The sequence below is a fragment of the Onychostoma macrolepis genome, chromosome 20, assembly GCF_012432095.1.
Source record: "Onychostoma macrolepis isolate SWU-2019 chromosome 20, ASM1243209v1, whole genome shotgun sequence".
Lineage (NCBI taxonomy): Eukaryota > Metazoa > Chordata > Actinopteri > Cypriniformes > Cyprinidae > Onychostoma > Onychostoma macrolepis.
Window position 1 is genome coordinate 12909243 of NC_081174.1, and position 19555 is coordinate 12928797.

Genomic DNA, 19555 nt, shown 5'->3' on the forward strand with positions numbered 1-19555 from the left:
GTTAAATCTCATTTGAATGCTTTTACTGGTTGATGCTGGAACATTTTTAAACTATACATGACAGGCAGTGAGCAGAAAAAAGCATGGGAGCATGTTTTGTGATTTTTAATTTTTTTTCTTTTTTGGTTCAAAAAAAGTTTTTTTTTTTTAAATGTTTTGAAAGTCTCTTACACTCACCAAGGCTGCATTTATTTGATCAACAATACAGTAAAATTGGTAATATCAAGAAAATAACTTAACTTTTGTATTTAATACTAAAAACTGTTAAAAAAATAAAAAGATGACTTAAGACGTTGAAAGCTGAATTTTCAGCATCATTACTCCAGTCTTCAGTGTCACATGATCCTTCAGTAATCATTCTAATATGCTGATTTTTTTCAACCTTTTTTTCTGGATTCTTAAATTTCATGAATACAAATGTCAAAACGACAGAATTTATTTGATATACAAATATTTTGTAAAATTAAAAATGTCTTCAAATGTCACTTCCGTATGGAAGCCCATTTCCGCCACTGAATTTAAAAAAAAAAAAAAAGGTAACTGACTTTTTCATCTCACAATTCTGAAGATATGAACTTGCAATTGTGAAAAAAATAAAAAATAAATAAATTGTAGAATAGGGAGATTTAAACTCGCAATTCTGAAAACACAGTCTTTTTCCCCCTCAGAATTGAACTTTATAACTCACAATTGCGAATTTGTGTCAGAATTGTGAGTCTGTATTACACAATTCTGAGAAAAGTCAGAATTGCAAGATCTAAGCTCTCAATTGTGAGAAAAAAAGAAAAAGAAAAGAATTGTTAGATTAAAAACTCACCTTTTTTATTTTGTGGCGGAAATGGGCTTCCACACTTTTGAATAATTTATTGCATCCTTCATAAATAAACTTTCTTTACTGACACCAAACCTTTGAACAGTAGCTGTGCTTTTCATTTATTTCCTTTAAACATATTCCTGTTTTTTTGTACCCTTTCCTGCCTGTCAGCAGCCAATCAGAGCAGCCAGATCTATATTCCATTCCTGATGTAGTGAACAGGTGGGATCTGGCTGAAGGCTGTCTGTAGTCTCCTGTAAAGTAGGTCAAGAGGCCTGCAGTTCCTCTGAGGGACTGAAAAAAAACACGCCAGCATCTTGTGCACCTTTTCCAACAGTACAAGATGAAGAGGTGTGAGATATAGCTCACCAAGGATGTATAAGTGGTGAAAGTGGAAACATTTTTAGCAAAATAATCTCTGCTAAGCTGTGCTAATGTGCTAAAAAAGGGAAATTTATGTTCACATAACACCTTCACACCTGCTTCCAATGCGCTTGGAGAAACACATGCTGTTTCAATGCCCTTGCTGGAGATTTTACATAAATAATCTCCCCCGATTCTCACTAATTATTCCATTACATAAACCGCACACTCCAAAGGGCATTTGATGAATACTGCGGTTAATACACCACTAGGAACGTCAACATTTATATGCTGTATGCGGATGTGCACTTTGCAGCGAATAAATAATGAAGTTTGTATTGCTTTAAACACTTCAGAGATTCTGGAAAGCACAGCACTTCAGAGACCGTTTGAGTTATAAAAGAGATGTCTTAAATCCAACTGTCTTCAAGTCCAAAAAGTCTAAAGTGCAAATATGAAAACTTCTGCTGCACAGAACCACATGATCAGACCACTGTGGTAATGATGTTCATACCCACGTCTACAACAGGAAGGCAAAAACTGCCTTTCTAGACATTCAAACAGTGAAGATTGAACCTTGTGGGGCACCTCTTCCTAAAGCAAATATCCATGTGTTGAATAGCCCTTTGAGAGCTGTTTGTTAAAACATCTCACCATTAAAGTTATACTTTGGGAAGCACTCATGAAGTTTCTGAGAAACAACTTTAAACTGGCAAGTTTAAACTCTATTGAAGGGATAGTTCTACAAAATGTTTAATTCCATCATCATTTAAGGCCCGTTCACTACAAGAACAATTAAAGATTAACTATTTTCAGCATCATTACTCCAGTCTTCAGTGTCACATGATCCTTCAGTAATCATTCTAATATGCTGATTTTTTCAACCTTTTTCTGGATTCTTAAATTTCATGAATACAAATGTCAAAACGACAGAATTTATTTGATATACAAATATTTTGTAAAATTAAAAATGTCTTCAAATGTCACTTCCGTATGGAAGCCCATTTCCGCCACAATTAAAAAAAAAAAAAAAAAAAAGGTAACTGACTTTTTCATCTCACAATTCTGAAGATATGAACTTGCAATTGTGAAAAAAATAAAAAATAAATAAATTGTAGAATAGGGAGATTTAAACTCGCAATTCTGAAAACACAGTCTTTTTCCCCCTCAGAATTGAACTTTATAACTCACAATTGCGAATTTGTGTCAGAATTGTGAGAAAAAAAAGTCAGAATTGTGAGTCTGTATTACACAATTCTGAGAAAAGTCAGAATTGCAAGATCTAAGCTTGCAATTGTGAGAAAAAAAGAAAAAGAAAAGAATTGTTAGATTAAAAACTCACCTTTTTTATTTTGTGGCGGAAATGGGCTTCCACACTTTTGAATAATTTATTGCATCCTTCATAAATAAACTTTCTTTACTGACACCAAACCTTTGAACAGTAGCTGTGCTTTTCATTTATTTCCTTTAAACATATTCCTGTTTTTTTTTGTACCCTTTCCTGCCTGTCAGCAGCCAATCAGAGCAGCCAGATCTATATTCCATTCCTGATGTAGTGAACAGGTGGGATCTGGCTGAAGGCTGTCTGTAGTCTCCTGTAAAGTAGGTCAAGAGGCCTGCAGTTCCTCTGAGGGGACTGAAAAACACGCCAGCATCTTGTGCACCTTTTCCAACAGTACAAGATGAAGAGGTGTGAGATATAGCTCACCAAGGATGTATAAGTGGTGAAAGTGGAAACATTTTTAGCAAAATAATCTCTGCTAAGCTGTGCTAATGTGCTAAAAAAGGGAAATTTATGTTCACATAACACCTTCACACCTGCTTCCAATGCGCTTGGAGAAACACATGCTGTTTCAATGCCCTTGCTGGAGATTTTACATAAATAATCTCCCCCGATTCTCACTAATTATTCCATTACATAAACCGCACACTCCAAAGGGCATTTGATGAATACTGCGGTTAATACACCACTAGGAACGTCAACATTTATATGCTGTATGCGGATGTGCACTTTCCAGCGAATAAATAATGAAGTTTGTATTGCTTTAAACACTTCAGAGATTCTGGAAAGCACAGCACTTCAGAGACCGTTTGAGTTATAAAAGAGATGTCTTAAATCCAACTGTCTTCAAGTCCAAAAAGTCTAAAGTGCAAATATGAAAACTTCTGCTGCACAGAACCACATGATCAGACCACTGTGGTAATGATGTTCATACCCACGTCTACAACAGGAAGGCAAAAACTGCCTTTCTAGACATTCAAACAGTGAAGATTGAACCTTGTGGGGCACCTCTTCCTAAAGCAAATATCCATGTGTTGAATAGCCCTTTGAGAGCTGTTTGTTAAAACATCTCACCATTAAAGTTATACTTTGGGAAGCACTCATGAAGTTTCTGAGAAACAACTTTAAACTGGCAAGTTTAAACTCTATTGAAGGGATAGTTCTACAAAATGTTTAATTCCATCATCATTTAAGGCCCGTTCACTACAAGAACAATTAAAGATTAACTATTTTTTAGCATCCTGACTAGGATTGAGTGATATGACCAAAATCTTATATCATGATACGAGTAATTGTTTCACAGTAACGATATATAGTACAATATAAATAGTTTGTATTTAAATAAGGTCTTTATGATAGCAACATTTTCGATACCATAGAAATTTCATAATTCTTGTCACCAGTGTCAATATCACAAAAAAAAAAAAAAAATACAAAACAAAAAAACAAGCTTATTGAGACAAGTAAACAGTCAGCAATTAAATAAGAAACTAATTACAAGCAATAGGAAATTTTTTTATAAAAACACAGTAGAACAAATAAATAAGAAAAGCTACATTCATTGTATAAAGTCATCAAATGTATAAAACACTGCTTATTCTTCACTGTTTAAATTGTATATATATTTCTTATTATTAAAGTTACAAAAGTGGTTTAGTGAAGAGCATCTGCTGTTTGATTAACATGAATGACAGACAGCAGGAATATTAGACTGCTGTCACTTTAAGAGCTGCCCGGATCCAATATACTGTTATACGTGCGTTTTCTTTCTCAGCTGTTTACTTTCACTTAATACCTAAATTACTGCGGATAATACAAGGATACTTGCAAAGATGGACATTTTGACACATACAAGTGTGTTTAACTGTTCACACTGAACTCCGTTCAATACTCCCGTGCTCTGAGCACCGTCTTAACGTGTGTGCGCCTCTGACACTCAAAAACAGTCTCTCAGACAGTGCATGCATATAGCAAAATCAGTTCTCTTTTGCTGCTGATTGCATTTCAATGGCTTAAAATCTCAATGCATGCAAACGATAAGTTTTAAGAGCACGTAGCACAGCAATGTCATGTGAGTGTGTAACCGCGATAAAGATGACAGTCGAAAACCTCTACCGGTAGACAAATTTCTACTGGTCAATCATGTCTACCGGTATATCGCCCACCCCTTAATCATGACCAATGCATTATAACATTCTGTGTATTATAAGCTTGTGCTGCAATTATGTCGCCTGCTGCTTCAAATGATCAAGCTCTCTAAAGCAGTGTGAATTCTGATTGGCTGTCAATGTTTTTTTTATCATTCATCAGCTGGAAATAAATTGCTTTGAAAGTGATTCCAACAATATCATTCCTCTGTGTCCTTATCATTATAGTTGTGGTGTGAACAGGCCTTTACTCTCCCTCCCTCCCTCAACATCTTGGCCATTATTTCCATATAATAAAAGTAAGTAACGACAACAGGTATCAAACACATATGACAAAAAAGCACCGCGGAAGTAACAAGAATGTAGTCTATATGGGATATATTCCAACTTATTCTGATAACTCTGTGTGAGTAAAAGACCAAAATGCATTCAAAAGTTATTCAGTGAAAGTCTTCATATCTGTTCTAGCTCTTCTTGATGCTTTCATTAAACTTCATGATCTTCTCAATGATTCAGTTCATAAAACCGGTCAGAATCGTTGATTCATAAATCAGTGTTTCAGTTTTGATCTGTTCTTCACAGTACGGCTATCGTATGGTTTCCGTATACTTTAAAGTCTACTTTTATGGTGCTTTTACATCCTTTTGAGGCTTAGGATTCTCATAATATGTTCCACAGAAAGAGGAAAGACATACAGGTTTAAAACAACATGAAGTTGAGTAAATGATGACAGAATTTGGTGAACTGTCCCTTTAAAAAAGGCTGTTTTTTGTTATAGATTTAGAAGGACAATTAACTTCCTCTCTAGGCTACATAAATGTAGTCTTATTGTTCACTTTGCTGTAGGACCGAATGCTCAACCATTACTTCCAAAATAAGTTTTGTACCTTTTACGGAGGACGATTCGGTAGTCGGTGCTATGCAGGCTGGTGATGGACACGTAGGGCAGCTCAAATTCTTGCAGTTTTCTCACGTCTGGGGCACCGTGGGAGGTCGGAGAGGTTTGGACGAGGGAATGAGAGACCAGATGAAATGTATGAGTGCCTTCAGACTCAAGGACATTTGGAGAGTAATAACAATGACAACAAACAAAGTGAGATGGGGGAGAATCCATCTGGCTAAAGCCGTAGAGGGCACAATAACATGTTTATCACTTTGTGCAAGAGAGAGAAGGAAGAACAGAGGGAGGGAAGGAGGGAGGGAGAGAATAAATGCTGCAGCTGTTAGAAAAGACGTTTTCTCTAGAGTTGGGAAAGAGGGAGAGATGGAAGCCAGGGACTGAACTGAAATGGGCACTGAGCTTTTAGAAACATTAAAAACAGGAGTGTGAAAAGAAGAAGAGACAACAGTTAGATCTATAGCATAGTGCATGCTGTCACAGCTTGTCATTCTACTCTTTGGCTTACCCTTTCAGAGGTCTGACATTAGACAGCATGTTAAGACAAGAATGATATTATGTGATAGGAATGTCTTAATAAATACATATGTATTAAAACATTATCACCACGTTTCTAATCGGTTTCATGGTTGTTGCTTATAGTTATCTCAAAATGGTTGTAAATTAAAAAAAAAAAAAAATTATATATATATATATATATATATATATATATATATATATATATATATAAATATAATTTGAAAAAATACATTTTAATTTCTGTTTTTTATTATTAAATAGTTTTAGTCAATAATAGTAATAATAATTACAGTGTTTATATTATCATTATTATTATGAATTGTCAATATGACTAATATATGACTAAAACATTATAATATTCTATAATAGTGCAATAATAATAATAATAATAATAATAATAATAAAGTAGGATTTTTCTGTTTTTAGTACTGACATGTTTTTGGCACACAGTTCTTGATTTTGGCTCCACTGGCACTCGAAAATCAGGTTTTGTTTGCAGGCATTTATTTTTCTCACTTTTTTTCTCCAATGCGCATTTCTGCCAAGATCGGGCAGGATGCCAGATTCATTTTTGTGAAGGATTCTTCTGGGGACTGTTTTTCATCAAATCCGACAGGATTAAGCCTGTTTCAGGTGAGGATCTCGCAACTGAGTGGGAGGCACATAGCATGTCATTCCTCAGGGATGCGTGATGATTCTGTGCTAAAAGTAGTCAAACAATGACAGCTCATATAAAAAAAAGGAGACATGGAAAGTTCCACAAACAAAACGACGACATTACATCCAGACAAGGAGAGCGACTGCCAGACATCTGCATAAAATCAGTGAGGAGATGCCCTTCAGTTTCAAGAACTGGACAAACTCTGTGAAGTCTAAAAAAAAAAATAATTCCACTTCCAATAACTCTACTGCTCTCCTAGGGATTCACTCTTTGAAAGATGTTCAATTCAATAACACGATGACGGCAGAATTGGAAACAGAACAATCAAGGACAAAAAAATGATCTATTCTTTACAAATTCATTTGCCCTTTGCACTAAACTAATGACACCTATTGCAGGGGAAAAACTCTGAAGTGAAGAAATTCATTTATTTTGTCCCTGGGGGGTGTTTATAAAACATTATGCAATCCTGGTCATTCGAAAAGATGCTTAAAGCCAAAATTTGATTAAATATGATCTCAAGCAAACAACTCCTCGCAGTGAGTGTATAATCGGTTTAATTTCAGATGGCGCAAGTAATATTTCTCTGCACAGGGCATTTCAGGCCATACGCAATCAATCAATACAGTGACAACCAATTTGAATACTCCTGCTGTTGCATTTACTCCTGCCAGCAACGTCTCAACAAACATTCTTTATAACAGACTTAGGAGAAAAGCACATTTATTTCTACTGAACCATTGTTTCATGTTGTTTTTCAACCTCTAGGCAACTATAATGCAGTATTTTTTCTTCTTCTCAGAGGTCATAATGCCTTGTTTTACCACAAAGCTCATAAAAGGTTTCATGTTTCAATGCATACACAAAATTTGATAACTGGTTAGCTGGTAACATGTTTATAACATATGTTACATGGTTGACAGGGTGTTGCTATACAGCTGCGATGTTGTTCTGAGAGGTTTTAGCATGTTGCTATGCAGTTTCGGGGTAGTTTTTTACTGGCCCAAGTCAAAATGGCCAAACCTCCAAAATAACTGCTCCCTTGATATGGCTCAGGCCCCTATGGGACTTTGTTTGCAATGTTATTGATGGCAAGGCAAAAATCAATACATTCTTGGTTAGAATAGGGTTTCCCCAAATGTGGTTTTCCAATTTTTTGGTGAACATGTTTTTAGAGTTTTTTTTAGAATTATCAAATATGTACTTTCTTATTGTACACTACAAGGTTATTACAGTTAACAAAGTAAAATACCCTAAAAACATTTTAATTAATAAAATAAACGTTATATTAATTAAAGCTATAACAGTGTATCAATGATACTAAAATAGCACTGATACAGTACAACTATATTATAACAATAATTCATTTTTATAATTAGAGGTAACAAAAAAAAAATAATACAACAATTGATAACTGAAAATAATAATAAAATTTGACTGGGTTCTTAAAACACGTGATGTATCAAAATAAAACAAAATACATATTTTTTTTTTTATTTACCTGTATGTCATGTGACCATGACATCAGAAAGCTATGAACATATACATGTAAATTATTAAAATATTAACTTTAAATCTCAGGGGGTACTTCAAGTAAATATTTAATGTATGAGGGGTTTTGCTGCATAATTTGAGGTATTATCCATATTTAGAACTAAAAAAAAGAAAAAAAAAGAAGAAGAACAGAACGGGGTATAGACCAGAAGTTTAATACTTGTGGTTTGGGTTTAGTTCAATCCCTAAGCCAGTACGAGCAATAATAATAACGGTGTTTGTCTAACATGCATTACAGGCCTACAGCAGAGCTGTGTGTGCCATGCCAACAACAGCTTGACCGAAGTTTCATCTACTTGACCTCAGTTTACTTTTGTGGAGAGTGGGCGGCCATCTCAACAGAACACAGACTTCTCTTTTGAGCTGCCAGGACCGCTTTTATATTCAGTCCAGAGGAAGTATGTTGACTTTTAGATACCATTTACTAACAGCCAAACCACTTTCCAGCTAAAGCCAGCAGGCCACATCTGATGCCAGCATATCTTACAATTTCTACCAAATGTTTAAAAGATATTAAAATTAAAAATGTCAAATGTTATACTCACACGTGCAGCCCCCATCCTCCCTCTCCTGAACCAGGAAGAGGCTGAAATATCCCACCAGCTCATCAGGAAGGTCGAGCTTCGAGGCCACAGCCTGATAAAGACATCAAAAATCATTAATCTACACTATTACAATTAATAAGATTTGCATATGTATTCATAGGTAAAGAACACAAATCATATAATGTACACACAATGTTGTTTCATTCTTTAAAAATACAACCTTTTCTTTTTGTGCCCAAACTTTCAAAAGTGCTGATTTTGAAAAGATGGTTTTCTTCTACAGGAGGGTTTTAGATGTTAAACATTACATCCAAGCAGATCCCATGATCAGGTTACACTTCACTACATTTATGCCCGTTTTATGTTTAACACCTGACTTTCTCACTTCCATCAGGTGCTAAAGGGTGCTTTGGGCCATCAGTGTGCTTGAATAGCACAGCAGAAAGCAGTGCGTGCTGCATATGGGTGCAGGGTGCATTTTAATGAGAGCTTGGATCGGCCATGACACGTGGGAAAGCTATGATCCACAAAGAGCTCCTTAAAGCCCTTAAAAACCAGTTTTCTGATTGGAGAGCAGGTCTAAAGTAAAGAATCAGTGAAGAAAAACATGATCTGCTTTCTATTTTTAACACAGGCTAAGTACAACACATGCTGTATTCATTTAATTAAAAAAGGAAGAAAGTCTATGTTAAATGCGTCAATTATTTAAATAATGATTAATCAAGATTAGTCAAAATTTCACTTGTAGTTAATGTTCTATGTTGCCTTCTAAATGTCATCTAAATCAGTGGTTCCCAACCTGGGGGGCGATACAGTCAGAAGGCTTTTCAATCTACAAATCGCCATCGTTTACCAGGGATTTACTGTAGTAACATTAACTGCACCATGGTATTGTGGCAGAAAAATGTGTATTTATATCAAATGTATTATATTAATGTAGACGTGTATTAAATGTATTAAAGGAGTAATGGAATGGAATTACACTGTATTTGTGATTAAGCTATAGGCTAGCGTTTGTGCATTTATAATAAATGTATTTAGACTACTGTTTTCATATAAATAGGAATGAAAAAAAGGTTGGGAACCACTGTTCTAAATGCATATATTTGATCAAAAATGTAGTAAACAGTAATTTTCTGAAATATGACTTTTCTATTTGAATATATTAAAAAAGTGTTATTTATTCCAGTAATGACAAAGCTGAATATCCATCAGCCATTACGCCAGTCTTCAGTGTCACATGATCCTTCAGCAATCATTCCAATATGTTTATTTGCTGCTCAAAAAACATAATTAGTAATGCTGCAAATAGTTGTACTGCTAAATATTTTTGTGAAAATTATTAATTTTTTATTTCAAATTTATTAATTAACTCCAGTGTATCCAATGTAGCCCAAACGGTTTTGAACGGCAGTATATAAAAAAGAAACTGGATCGTTCTATCTATCTATCTATCTAAGTTGTCCTTACAAAGAAAATTTGCAATAATAGCTAGAAATCACTCAAATTTTGGCAAAACATTATTGTTTGGCTTGTATCATACGGCTATACCTATTTCTGAGCAATAAACAAATGTAATTAGCAGTGTTAACTTTAAAGGCTCTAACAAATATAAATCCTTAACTTGTAAAATCAAAGAAAAGTGTGTATGTCCTGTTTCATGTATTTCTAGCCTTCATTTGTTCACTGAAGACATGAATAAACTTGACTTTAAAAAAATAAACTTAAAAAAAATAATAAACTTGTCTTCTTGCAGATAGAAATACAGGATAATCATGTTAGCTCAATGAAAGGTGTCAGTAAACCATAGACAATACTATTCAAAATGACAAAGGCATAAACCTGGCAATAACAATAGGCTTGGAGAACATGAAGCAGATGTGTGCTTTGGAAACAGTTACAAAACAACCTTCTCACCTCCAGAACATCTTCGGTCTGGTCCGATGTGAGGATGTTGACTTTGACTTTCTGGCCATTGGACAGGTAGATTTCTAGCTGCACCTCCTCAGTGGGAATCTGCTGGGTCTCCTGCAGCACAGCCAAACAGTGATGCACTTTAAAAAGGGTTTAGGGACAGACCTTCATGCTGAACTCTGATTCAACTTCTGATGCTTCCTGTCAGATTCAGCTGATCTCAGAATATTCTGATGAACTTGCAGTATGGATAACATTAAATCACACCCTTTCACACACTCCAGGAACACGGAATAGAAAAAAAAAAAAAAAACACATTCAGAGCAGTTTCATTTCCTTTGTATTCCAGTTTTTACGTCAGAGGGCGCTTTCATTTTAGAATAAATGTAATGCTTTGAGCTTTGCGTATAGATTTTGCAAGATATACATGCTTAGAGAAGAGAAGTGATTTGGTAATGAGTGTCAAAACACCATATTGCTGACTTTTTTAATGAATAACAAGTAGCGTCACTGTTTTTTCACTTTCCTATCTTTTGCTTTTTGCAAATTCATCTTTTTTCCCCCCTCTTCCTGCATGTTTCATCTCCCGCTGAGGCAGAGGGTCTCAGAGCAACAGCTGATCTTTACAGAGATTGGAAAATTAAAACGCAAGGCCAAGTCTTATCTCCTATTCTGTTCCTGCAGACTGCTCTCTGATGGGCAGCCGGGGAACGGACGGGATCTGACTGCAAAATTGCCAATATTTATATGGGGTGGGGAATGAAATTCCTGAAGAATGAATGCAATCTATGTGATTCAGGCAACAAATGTAGTACAGGATGGTAGAGGAATGTAAGGAAGTGAGAGAGGCACATGGACTGGATCTTCATTCAACACACATGAGCATATCTTAATGAGGAAACGAGATAAATCAGACTGACCAATGTTTAACCCTTTTATTGGATGACTAGGAAATAGCTTTTTTCCCCTAAAGTTTTTGGCAGTATTCTTAGAAAAAATGGGGAGTTGGAGAAAGGCAGAATCAAATGATTAAAGTTTTTTGACAGACAACTGTGTAACTTCTGTATTTAGATGCCATAAAGTTGAATACATAACAGAAATGATGAAGGACATTTTTGAACATGGAAAGGAAAACCCAATTCAGTTCCTCCTAATTCAGTTTTATTTTTCATCATAGGCTCTGGATCTGTAAACTTACAATACATTTTCATATGCATGTTTACAATATTTCAAACAGAAGCAATTAATACACTAGATTTGCAATTATGATAATAAATTACGGAATTAATATAAATTATTTAAAAAAATTACCAAATAAAAAGAGTATAGAAATTCTACCTGTTGAGCTTTTCTCAAAAAGCTGTTGAACATCTCACTGGATCCCAGAATGGGGTCCTGACGCACTGCAGGGAGAAAATAAAAAAGTTTTTATTATAGGTATCAAAACCTGTAACTTGCCATCCTACTCCAAAGTAGTCAAGTTATTATTATAATTTTTTTTAAATCAACATAGTCACTACAATGCAAGCGAATATAACTGATTACTGATTAGCATAAAAGTCTTCTTTCAAAAACATTACAGAATCTTACTGACCCCAACTTTTGAATCATAAAATACAGTGCAACATTTTGACTTCAACATTTTGAGTGGTAAATTCATCAAAACAAACCTCCCAAAATATCTGCTGCAGCAAACTGAACATGAATGCTACTTGACAGCAAGGCCAATGCACGTGGCATTGTTTTTGTCAAAGTATTAGATGTGGTTAGTCTGTGACAGTCCTTTAAAGGTTCAAGGTACACATTTCCTCTGGGAAAGTTTGTAGAATGATTGTCAGAATGTTTTTGTGTATATTGAGATAACACAAGTTTCTTATTCTTGTGTCTCAATTGAACCATTTGTCAAAATCATGTAAACACAAACTAATCTGACTATACAATGCAGCCTTTCTTTAAAAATACCACCATGCCTCCCTGACTAATAATATCCTCAGTTCTACAAAAAAAATAAAATTTGAAAAAAATGCTGGTGGCAAACAGACCAACATAAACTATAATGTTTATTTTTTCTTCCAATATAGCACACAAGCAAACAACCACAAGACATTTGCACAAACTAACAAAATATTCGATCTGAACAGCTTGTGTGTTTGTGTCGGTTAATTTTCCATAACCATGTTTCTCAATGATGTAACTGAGGGGAGCCCCAGCCAAGAGCAGCTCCAGACTGTGAGCAAATAAGCTCAACAAGGCTTAGCTTGTTTGATGGAAAGTGCCAGTGCTGGAATGGATTAGAGCAAACGGCTCTTGGTGCTGCCAGCGCCACTGATTTCCTTTTGTGTGGAGAAAACCTCACTCATAACCTGTTAAACTACATGCATGGCAAAAATCCTCAACGCTGTACAACACAGGTGGCCCTCTTTTTTTATAGTGTGCCTCACGTTTTCCTAACTTGAATGTCAATGTAGAATATTAACAAGCTCCGTCCTCTTCAGGAAGAGCAGAAATTACAAGACCATATGACCACATACGAAGGCTGATAAAAAATTTTTTTTTTTTTTTTTTTTTTGAGGAAGTAGGCTAATAGGATGCATTAAATTGATCAAAAGTGACAGTACGGAGTTTTATAGTGTTACAAAACGTTTGAGTTTCAAATAAATGCTGTTCTTTTAAACGTTATCTTCATTAAAAGAACCCTTAAAAAATATATCACAGTTCCATGAAAATATTAAGCATTAAAATGGTTTTCAACATTGATAATAATAATAAGAAATGTTTCTTGAGCAGCAAATCAGCATATTTGGAATGATTTCTGAAGGATCATGTGACACTGGAGACTGGAGTATTGACTGCTGAAATTCAGCTTTGCATTACAGGAATAAATTACATTTTAAAACATATTAAAATTATGTTAAATGGTAATAATATTTCTAGGGCTGCCCCTAATAGTCGACTAATTGTTAGTTATTAGAAAAAATAAATAAGAAATCCACAGGCGAAGTCATGCAGTTTGTGACGGACAGATAGTTAACGTCTAGTCTACATCAGGCAGGACATCCAAACGCTCGCCTATCATTCATCAATCTCAAATATGGCTTATCATCTGAAATATATAAGTAGCAGCAACTTTACATGGCCGCTCAATCTAATGTTAACCTAGAGGAATGTGTGCTATTGAAGTGTTTGTGCAGTGTGTGGAAGCTGAACACTAGCACTCACTTCAGGACAGATGGAGGCGCCGGTGCGCTCACTTGCTCTTAAAATACCCCCATTTTTGGTCATACAGATAAGAGTAATATATCTTTCAAATCTGTAAAGACTCTACGTTTATTTGTGTGCACTCACAATAACAACAAAACGCGCTTTTGTAAAATGAAAGCAAACAGGATGCGCTTTCTTCCGTCTCGGTCTCTGTGAACTTGAGCACGAAACTCTGTGTATATCTTTGCCTTACAGACATTAAAAATATGCCTATAGAGAGTGAAATGTCTACTTTCAAATGAACCAATTCAAATGGAAAGCAAATTCTCAGATTATGTAATCCGTATGAAACATGCACAGTGTCACCGACTTCATCTCTTAAACTGAAAGCAAAGAAAACACTAGTTTATCAAATTATTAAAATGTTAATGCAGCCTCCTTACTGTTTTTCACTGACACATTCATAATCATTACTTATGCGGTGCGCTGCGGCAAGCTTTATGCGTGTTCTTGAGCGCTTATTAGGCTATGTAGGCAATCAAAGGCTCATTATAATGATTTAAATGGTTTATTAATAAATGTGCGATTAGTCAACTAATGCTTAAAATGAACGACTACTAGTCGACCATAAAAATTCTTAGTTGAGGGCAGCACTAAATATTTCACAGTATTACTTGTTTTACTGTATTTTTAATCAAATAAATGCAGCCTTGGTGAACATAAGATACGTTTTTCAAAAACATTAAAAATACTACCAACCCCAAACTTTTGAAAGGTATTTATTTTTGTATATCCGTTAAAAGTCTAGTCTCAAAACTTTTTTGTGAACTTTTCAGACAAAAGAAGATGCTTCTCACCAGCTTGCATGTATTTCTCTAGCTGTTCTCTCCTCTGATCGACTTCAGCCGGTGTGAGGGTGAATATCTTCTTTGGTGGAAAAGCGGGCACCACATTATTTCCATATTCTTTTTTTATCTGAAAGGACACATGGAGAGAAGTTCATTTTAAATTGATGAAGTCAAGCTCTGAAAACAGAATGTTTGGTTATTTTGAAAGGACAAAATTAAACTGACCACTGCCTGCCCTTGGCCGCTGTGCACTGCTCTGTCCTACATGCTGACTGCGGGTCTCTCAGGCACCAAGCTAATAAATCTGTTTACACTTCACAGCATCTACTAAAATTATGCCTGCTGTTGCTCCATCTGCGTTATTGGGATTTTATTCAACAGCACAATAAGAAAATTATATGGAAATATATTCAGCAGTGTTGATAACTAAAACTAAAACTACTAAAAAAAAAAAAAAAATTGAAATTGAGCTGAAATAAGATAAAATATAAATATTTGGTGAAAAATGTTGAATTGTTGAATAATTTTAAGAGACAGAGAGAGAGAGAGAGAGATGGATGGATGGTTTGTTGATACTGATTTCATTTAAACGGTAACAACTCTACAGTTTCTGTTCATTATTCTAACTGAATTAATTGAAACAATGTAAGAAACTGATGTGAAAGATGACATTTAATATATTTATAGATTACAGTATAGATTTTTGTTTGTACATGTTGTAAATTATAGTTCTTAGAAAGAAAATCGGAATCGGCAGGTTACACTAAAAAAAAATTGGAAATGGCCGTGAAAATTGTAATCGGTGCATCTCTAATATATATATATATATATATATATATATATATATATATATATAATTATAATAATAATAATATAAATAATAATATATAATTTTTTTTTTTTTAACAAAAGGAGAGTTTATAAAGTTATATAAAAATCATTTAAAGGCCCATTCTATGGGTTAACCGTGACAGCCTCTACGGATTGCATCATATGACCACGTATGATCTGACTAGGCCCTCAACGCCCTGTTACCTAGCAACAGTGGCGGTGAAACAACACAACATGCTGTTAATGGTGAGATCACTGAAGTTCTCCCTCATTCATGAGGAAACTTGGTGTCTGCGAAATTGGTAGGTGTTAGAATTGTAATAGGCAGATGCTTTTATAAGAACGCTTTCAGTGGGTGACCACTCAAAATATTTCCCACCATTGTGACCTACTCAGTACTGGTGAATATGATCACAGCTACATTTTTCCATTTTCAATTTGTGTCACAAACTTTGTGATTATAATCCTGTCCAAATGTGTTTTTCCTCACACAACCACAATACTATCTGAAACAAATTAGAGATGTTTTTAGGCTAACTGCAGAGAGCCCAGTCACATCCATAACAAGACATTCATATTAATAACTTCAGTATTCGATTCAGAAAATGATTAATTTAAAATCATAACAATCTATTTTCAGTATAAGCATACCGTGTGTGTGTGTGTGTGTGTGTGTGAGGTCTACTGTAATTTTGATCCAATTATGTTTCACTTCCTCAGTTTCAGTGAAGCATTGCATTTACAGAACACATTTCACATCTCAGCATCCACAGCACTAACTGACTATTAAGTGGTTGATATTATAGCCAGTGATTTGTAACTAATGTTTAAATACAGTTTTGAAATAAACAGCTTTTCATGTGTCAATCCTTGAAAAAATATGGGTGCAATACTAATTTCTGAAATGAAGGTTGTGATGAAAATGTGTGTTCACCTGTTCATGAAGGCCCAGGAGTTGGCTGTAACGTACTCGACAATGCAAGACACCATTCACATGGATATTGTAAGCCTGCAGAAGGAAAAACAGTTGTACATTATAAAAATAAACACTGAATAGTTCGGAGCAAGATTAAAAAAAAACATTGTGTTAACCAAGGATGCATTTATTTGATTAAAAATACAGGGAAATGACAGCATTATGAAATAGTATTATAATTTAAAATGGCTGTTTTGTATTTGAATACATTTTAAAATATAATTTATTAATCCTGTGATGGCAGATAATTGTCAACAGGCATTACTCCAATCTTCAAAGTCACATGATCCTTCATAAATCATTCTAATATGCTGATGTGATACTCAAAAAAAAATAAAAATAAAAAATAAATAAAAGAAAAAGATATATATATATAATAATTTCTCAAATTATTATCAATGTTGAAAACAGTTGTGCTTCTTAATATTTTTTGTGGAAACCACGATACATTTTCAAGATTCTTTGATGAATAGAAAGTTCAAAGGAACAGCAATTATTTGAGTTTTTATTTTATTTTATAATTCAAAATATCTTACTGTCACTTTTGATGAGTTTAATCTTTACTGAATGAAAGTATTAATTTCCTCCTTTTCAAAATAAGAATTTTTGAATGGTAGTGTACATAAAATAAATAAACACTCAATATATATTCCTAAGTAATTTGAAAGGACAAATAATAACCAGACAATTCTTTTACTAATAGAAGTAAAACCATGTGCATTATTTAAAAAAAAAAAAAAACAATTACGAAAATCACTTTTTTTTTTTTTTTTTTGCAACACAAAAATCAAGTTATTACATGGGAACAGGCTAGTGATTTTAAAGTGAAACATTTTGACACTAAAATCAAAGACAAAGTGTCAATTGTGTCTTCTTATTATTTTAGCCATACCACAAAAAACAAGATGTTTCTAAAGTGGTTATCCCTTACTGAGCCTGGAAACCAAGGCCATACAGTTCACCATTTCCTTTTTCTGCCCAGAAGCTTTCCAGCTGTTGCTGATATTGCATCCAAGCCAACAAATACAACCAGGAAGGCACAATAATCACATTTCGATATGCATGGACTTCTTGCCACCATTTTTTGTCAAAGGAAAGTAAGCTCACTGTTTTGGTGTTGAGGAACACATTTTTGCACTATTGTCTGACTTCCTTTGTTGTTGTTTTGTCTACTCATCATTTTGCTGTTCATCATCTTTAGGTGTTGAAAAGTAAGTGAGATACTGGGCTATCAGTTAAATTACAGAAAACAAGCAATGCTTAAACTAGTGTGTCTAGGGAACTTTGAATTCAGAATGGAGAAACCAAATATGAAGGGTGCCGTTTCAGAAACACAGGAAAAACATTTCTTAAGGCATTCTTGTGGCGTTTAAAATCTGCAATCAAATTGAGTAAGTCACATAAAATACTGAGCAGTTCTGACCCAAAAATGTTTTTCTTTGTTTGACTTTGTTTCAGGAGGTTGTTGTGTAATGTTCTCCATCTTACTGTGGATACAATAAGAATGGTCTCATTAGACCTCACAGAATTCAATGCTCTTAAAAAGACTTCTGCAAATATGTACAGCACGCAATGACCCAATTATTGACAGCACGGCATGCAACCACCGCTACACAGCTAATACATATGAGTCATCAAAGATATCGAAGCTAGAACAAGTCTACTGACAGAGGTAGGATGAAACGGCCATGCCTTTACTTGTCGTGAAATATAAAAAAGGAAGAATGAGTATGCAAGTCTTCAGGAAATACAATAGGCCTACTTTTTTTGCCCTTGTCTTTGAACAGGAAGTCTGCCATTTAAATCGCAGCCCACTCATTTTTGGGCACTTTGGCAAAGTATGCATATTTGGTGACATGAACGGCTCCAAAGCATATACCTTTCGAATATAGAGTAAGGCAAATTTAGAATAAGACAAATATAGAGTATAAATATAAAACAACATTGTGCTTTAGATGTCTGAAGAAAACCACCCACAATTGAGAAGAACAAAGCACTCTATCTCAGGTTTTTAAATCAGTTTTATGTTTTTGAATGTCTCTTCTGCTAACAAAGGCGGCATTTATTTGATTAAAAATACAATACAAAATTGTGAAATATTATTATAATTTAAAATAACTGTTTTCCATTTGAATATATTGTCAAATGTAATTTATTTCTGTGATGCAAAGCTGAATTCTCAGCATCATTACTCAAGTCTTCAGTTGTGCTGCTTCATATTTTTGTGGACACCGTGATGCATTTTATTTTTCTGGATTCCTTGATGAATAGAAATTTCAAAAGAACAGCATTTGTTTGAATATTTTTTTTTTGTAACATTATAAATATCTTTATTGACATTTTTTATCAATTTAATGCATCCTTGATGAATTAAAGAACTAATTTATTTATTTTCCTAACTCCAAACTTTTGAATGTCACTGTATCATGATTTCCACAAAATATGAAGCAGCACAACTGATTTCTACATTAATAATAATCAGATATGTTTCTTCATCAGTAAATCAGCATATTAGAATGATTCCTGAAGAATCATGTGACACTGAAGCCTGGAGCAATAACTGCTGAAAATTCACCTTTGCATCACAAAAAATATATTACATTTTAAAATATAGACATATTCACACAGAAAACAGTTATTTTAAATAATATTTCACAATTTTTACTGTATTTTTTTTTGATCAAGTAAATGCCATGCTGAGCAGAAGAGACATTCAAAATCAAACCAAAAAAAATCTTCCCAATCCCCCTCTTGACCAGTAAATGGATGAACCCGTTTATGAAAAATGTTTAAATTATGCAAAACAATAAATATCTTATGAACAAAAGTGAAACAAAAATATAAAAGCAGTAAAAAGTGTGATTCATACATCTGACCAATTTATATCTCAGTGGCCTTGAAAGACTTTTCTATTGAGAACGTCACTGACGATCTGTGATGGAGAAATTCTCTCTGAATCACAGTCACAGATGGACACAAACAATGTTTGCAGTCAATCTGTT

At 34.3% G+C, this 19555-nt stretch overlaps 1 protein-coding gene across 2 annotated transcripts in view; it reads right to left on the reverse strand.

Annotated features, from left to right (window-relative positions):
• snx17 (sorting nexin 17) overlaps positions 1-19555 on the reverse strand; it is a 31067-nt gene that overhangs the window by 9137 nt on the left and 2375 nt on the right. For both annotated transcript variants that reach the window (XM_058755178.1, XM_058755177.1), the window contains exons 2-7: positions 16512-16586; positions 14756-14873; positions 12036-12100; positions 10701-10811; positions 8784-8874; positions 5494-5581 (exon numbers count right to left, since the gene is read on the reverse strand). In XM_058755178.1, coding sequence (XP_058611161.1) covers positions 5494-5581; positions 8784-8874; positions 10701-10811; positions 12036-12100; positions 14756-14873; positions 16512-16586 — 548 coding nt within the window. The remainder of the gene's footprint in view (positions 1-5493; positions 5582-8783; positions 8875-10700; positions 10812-12035; positions 12101-14755; positions 14874-16511; positions 16587-19555) is intronic.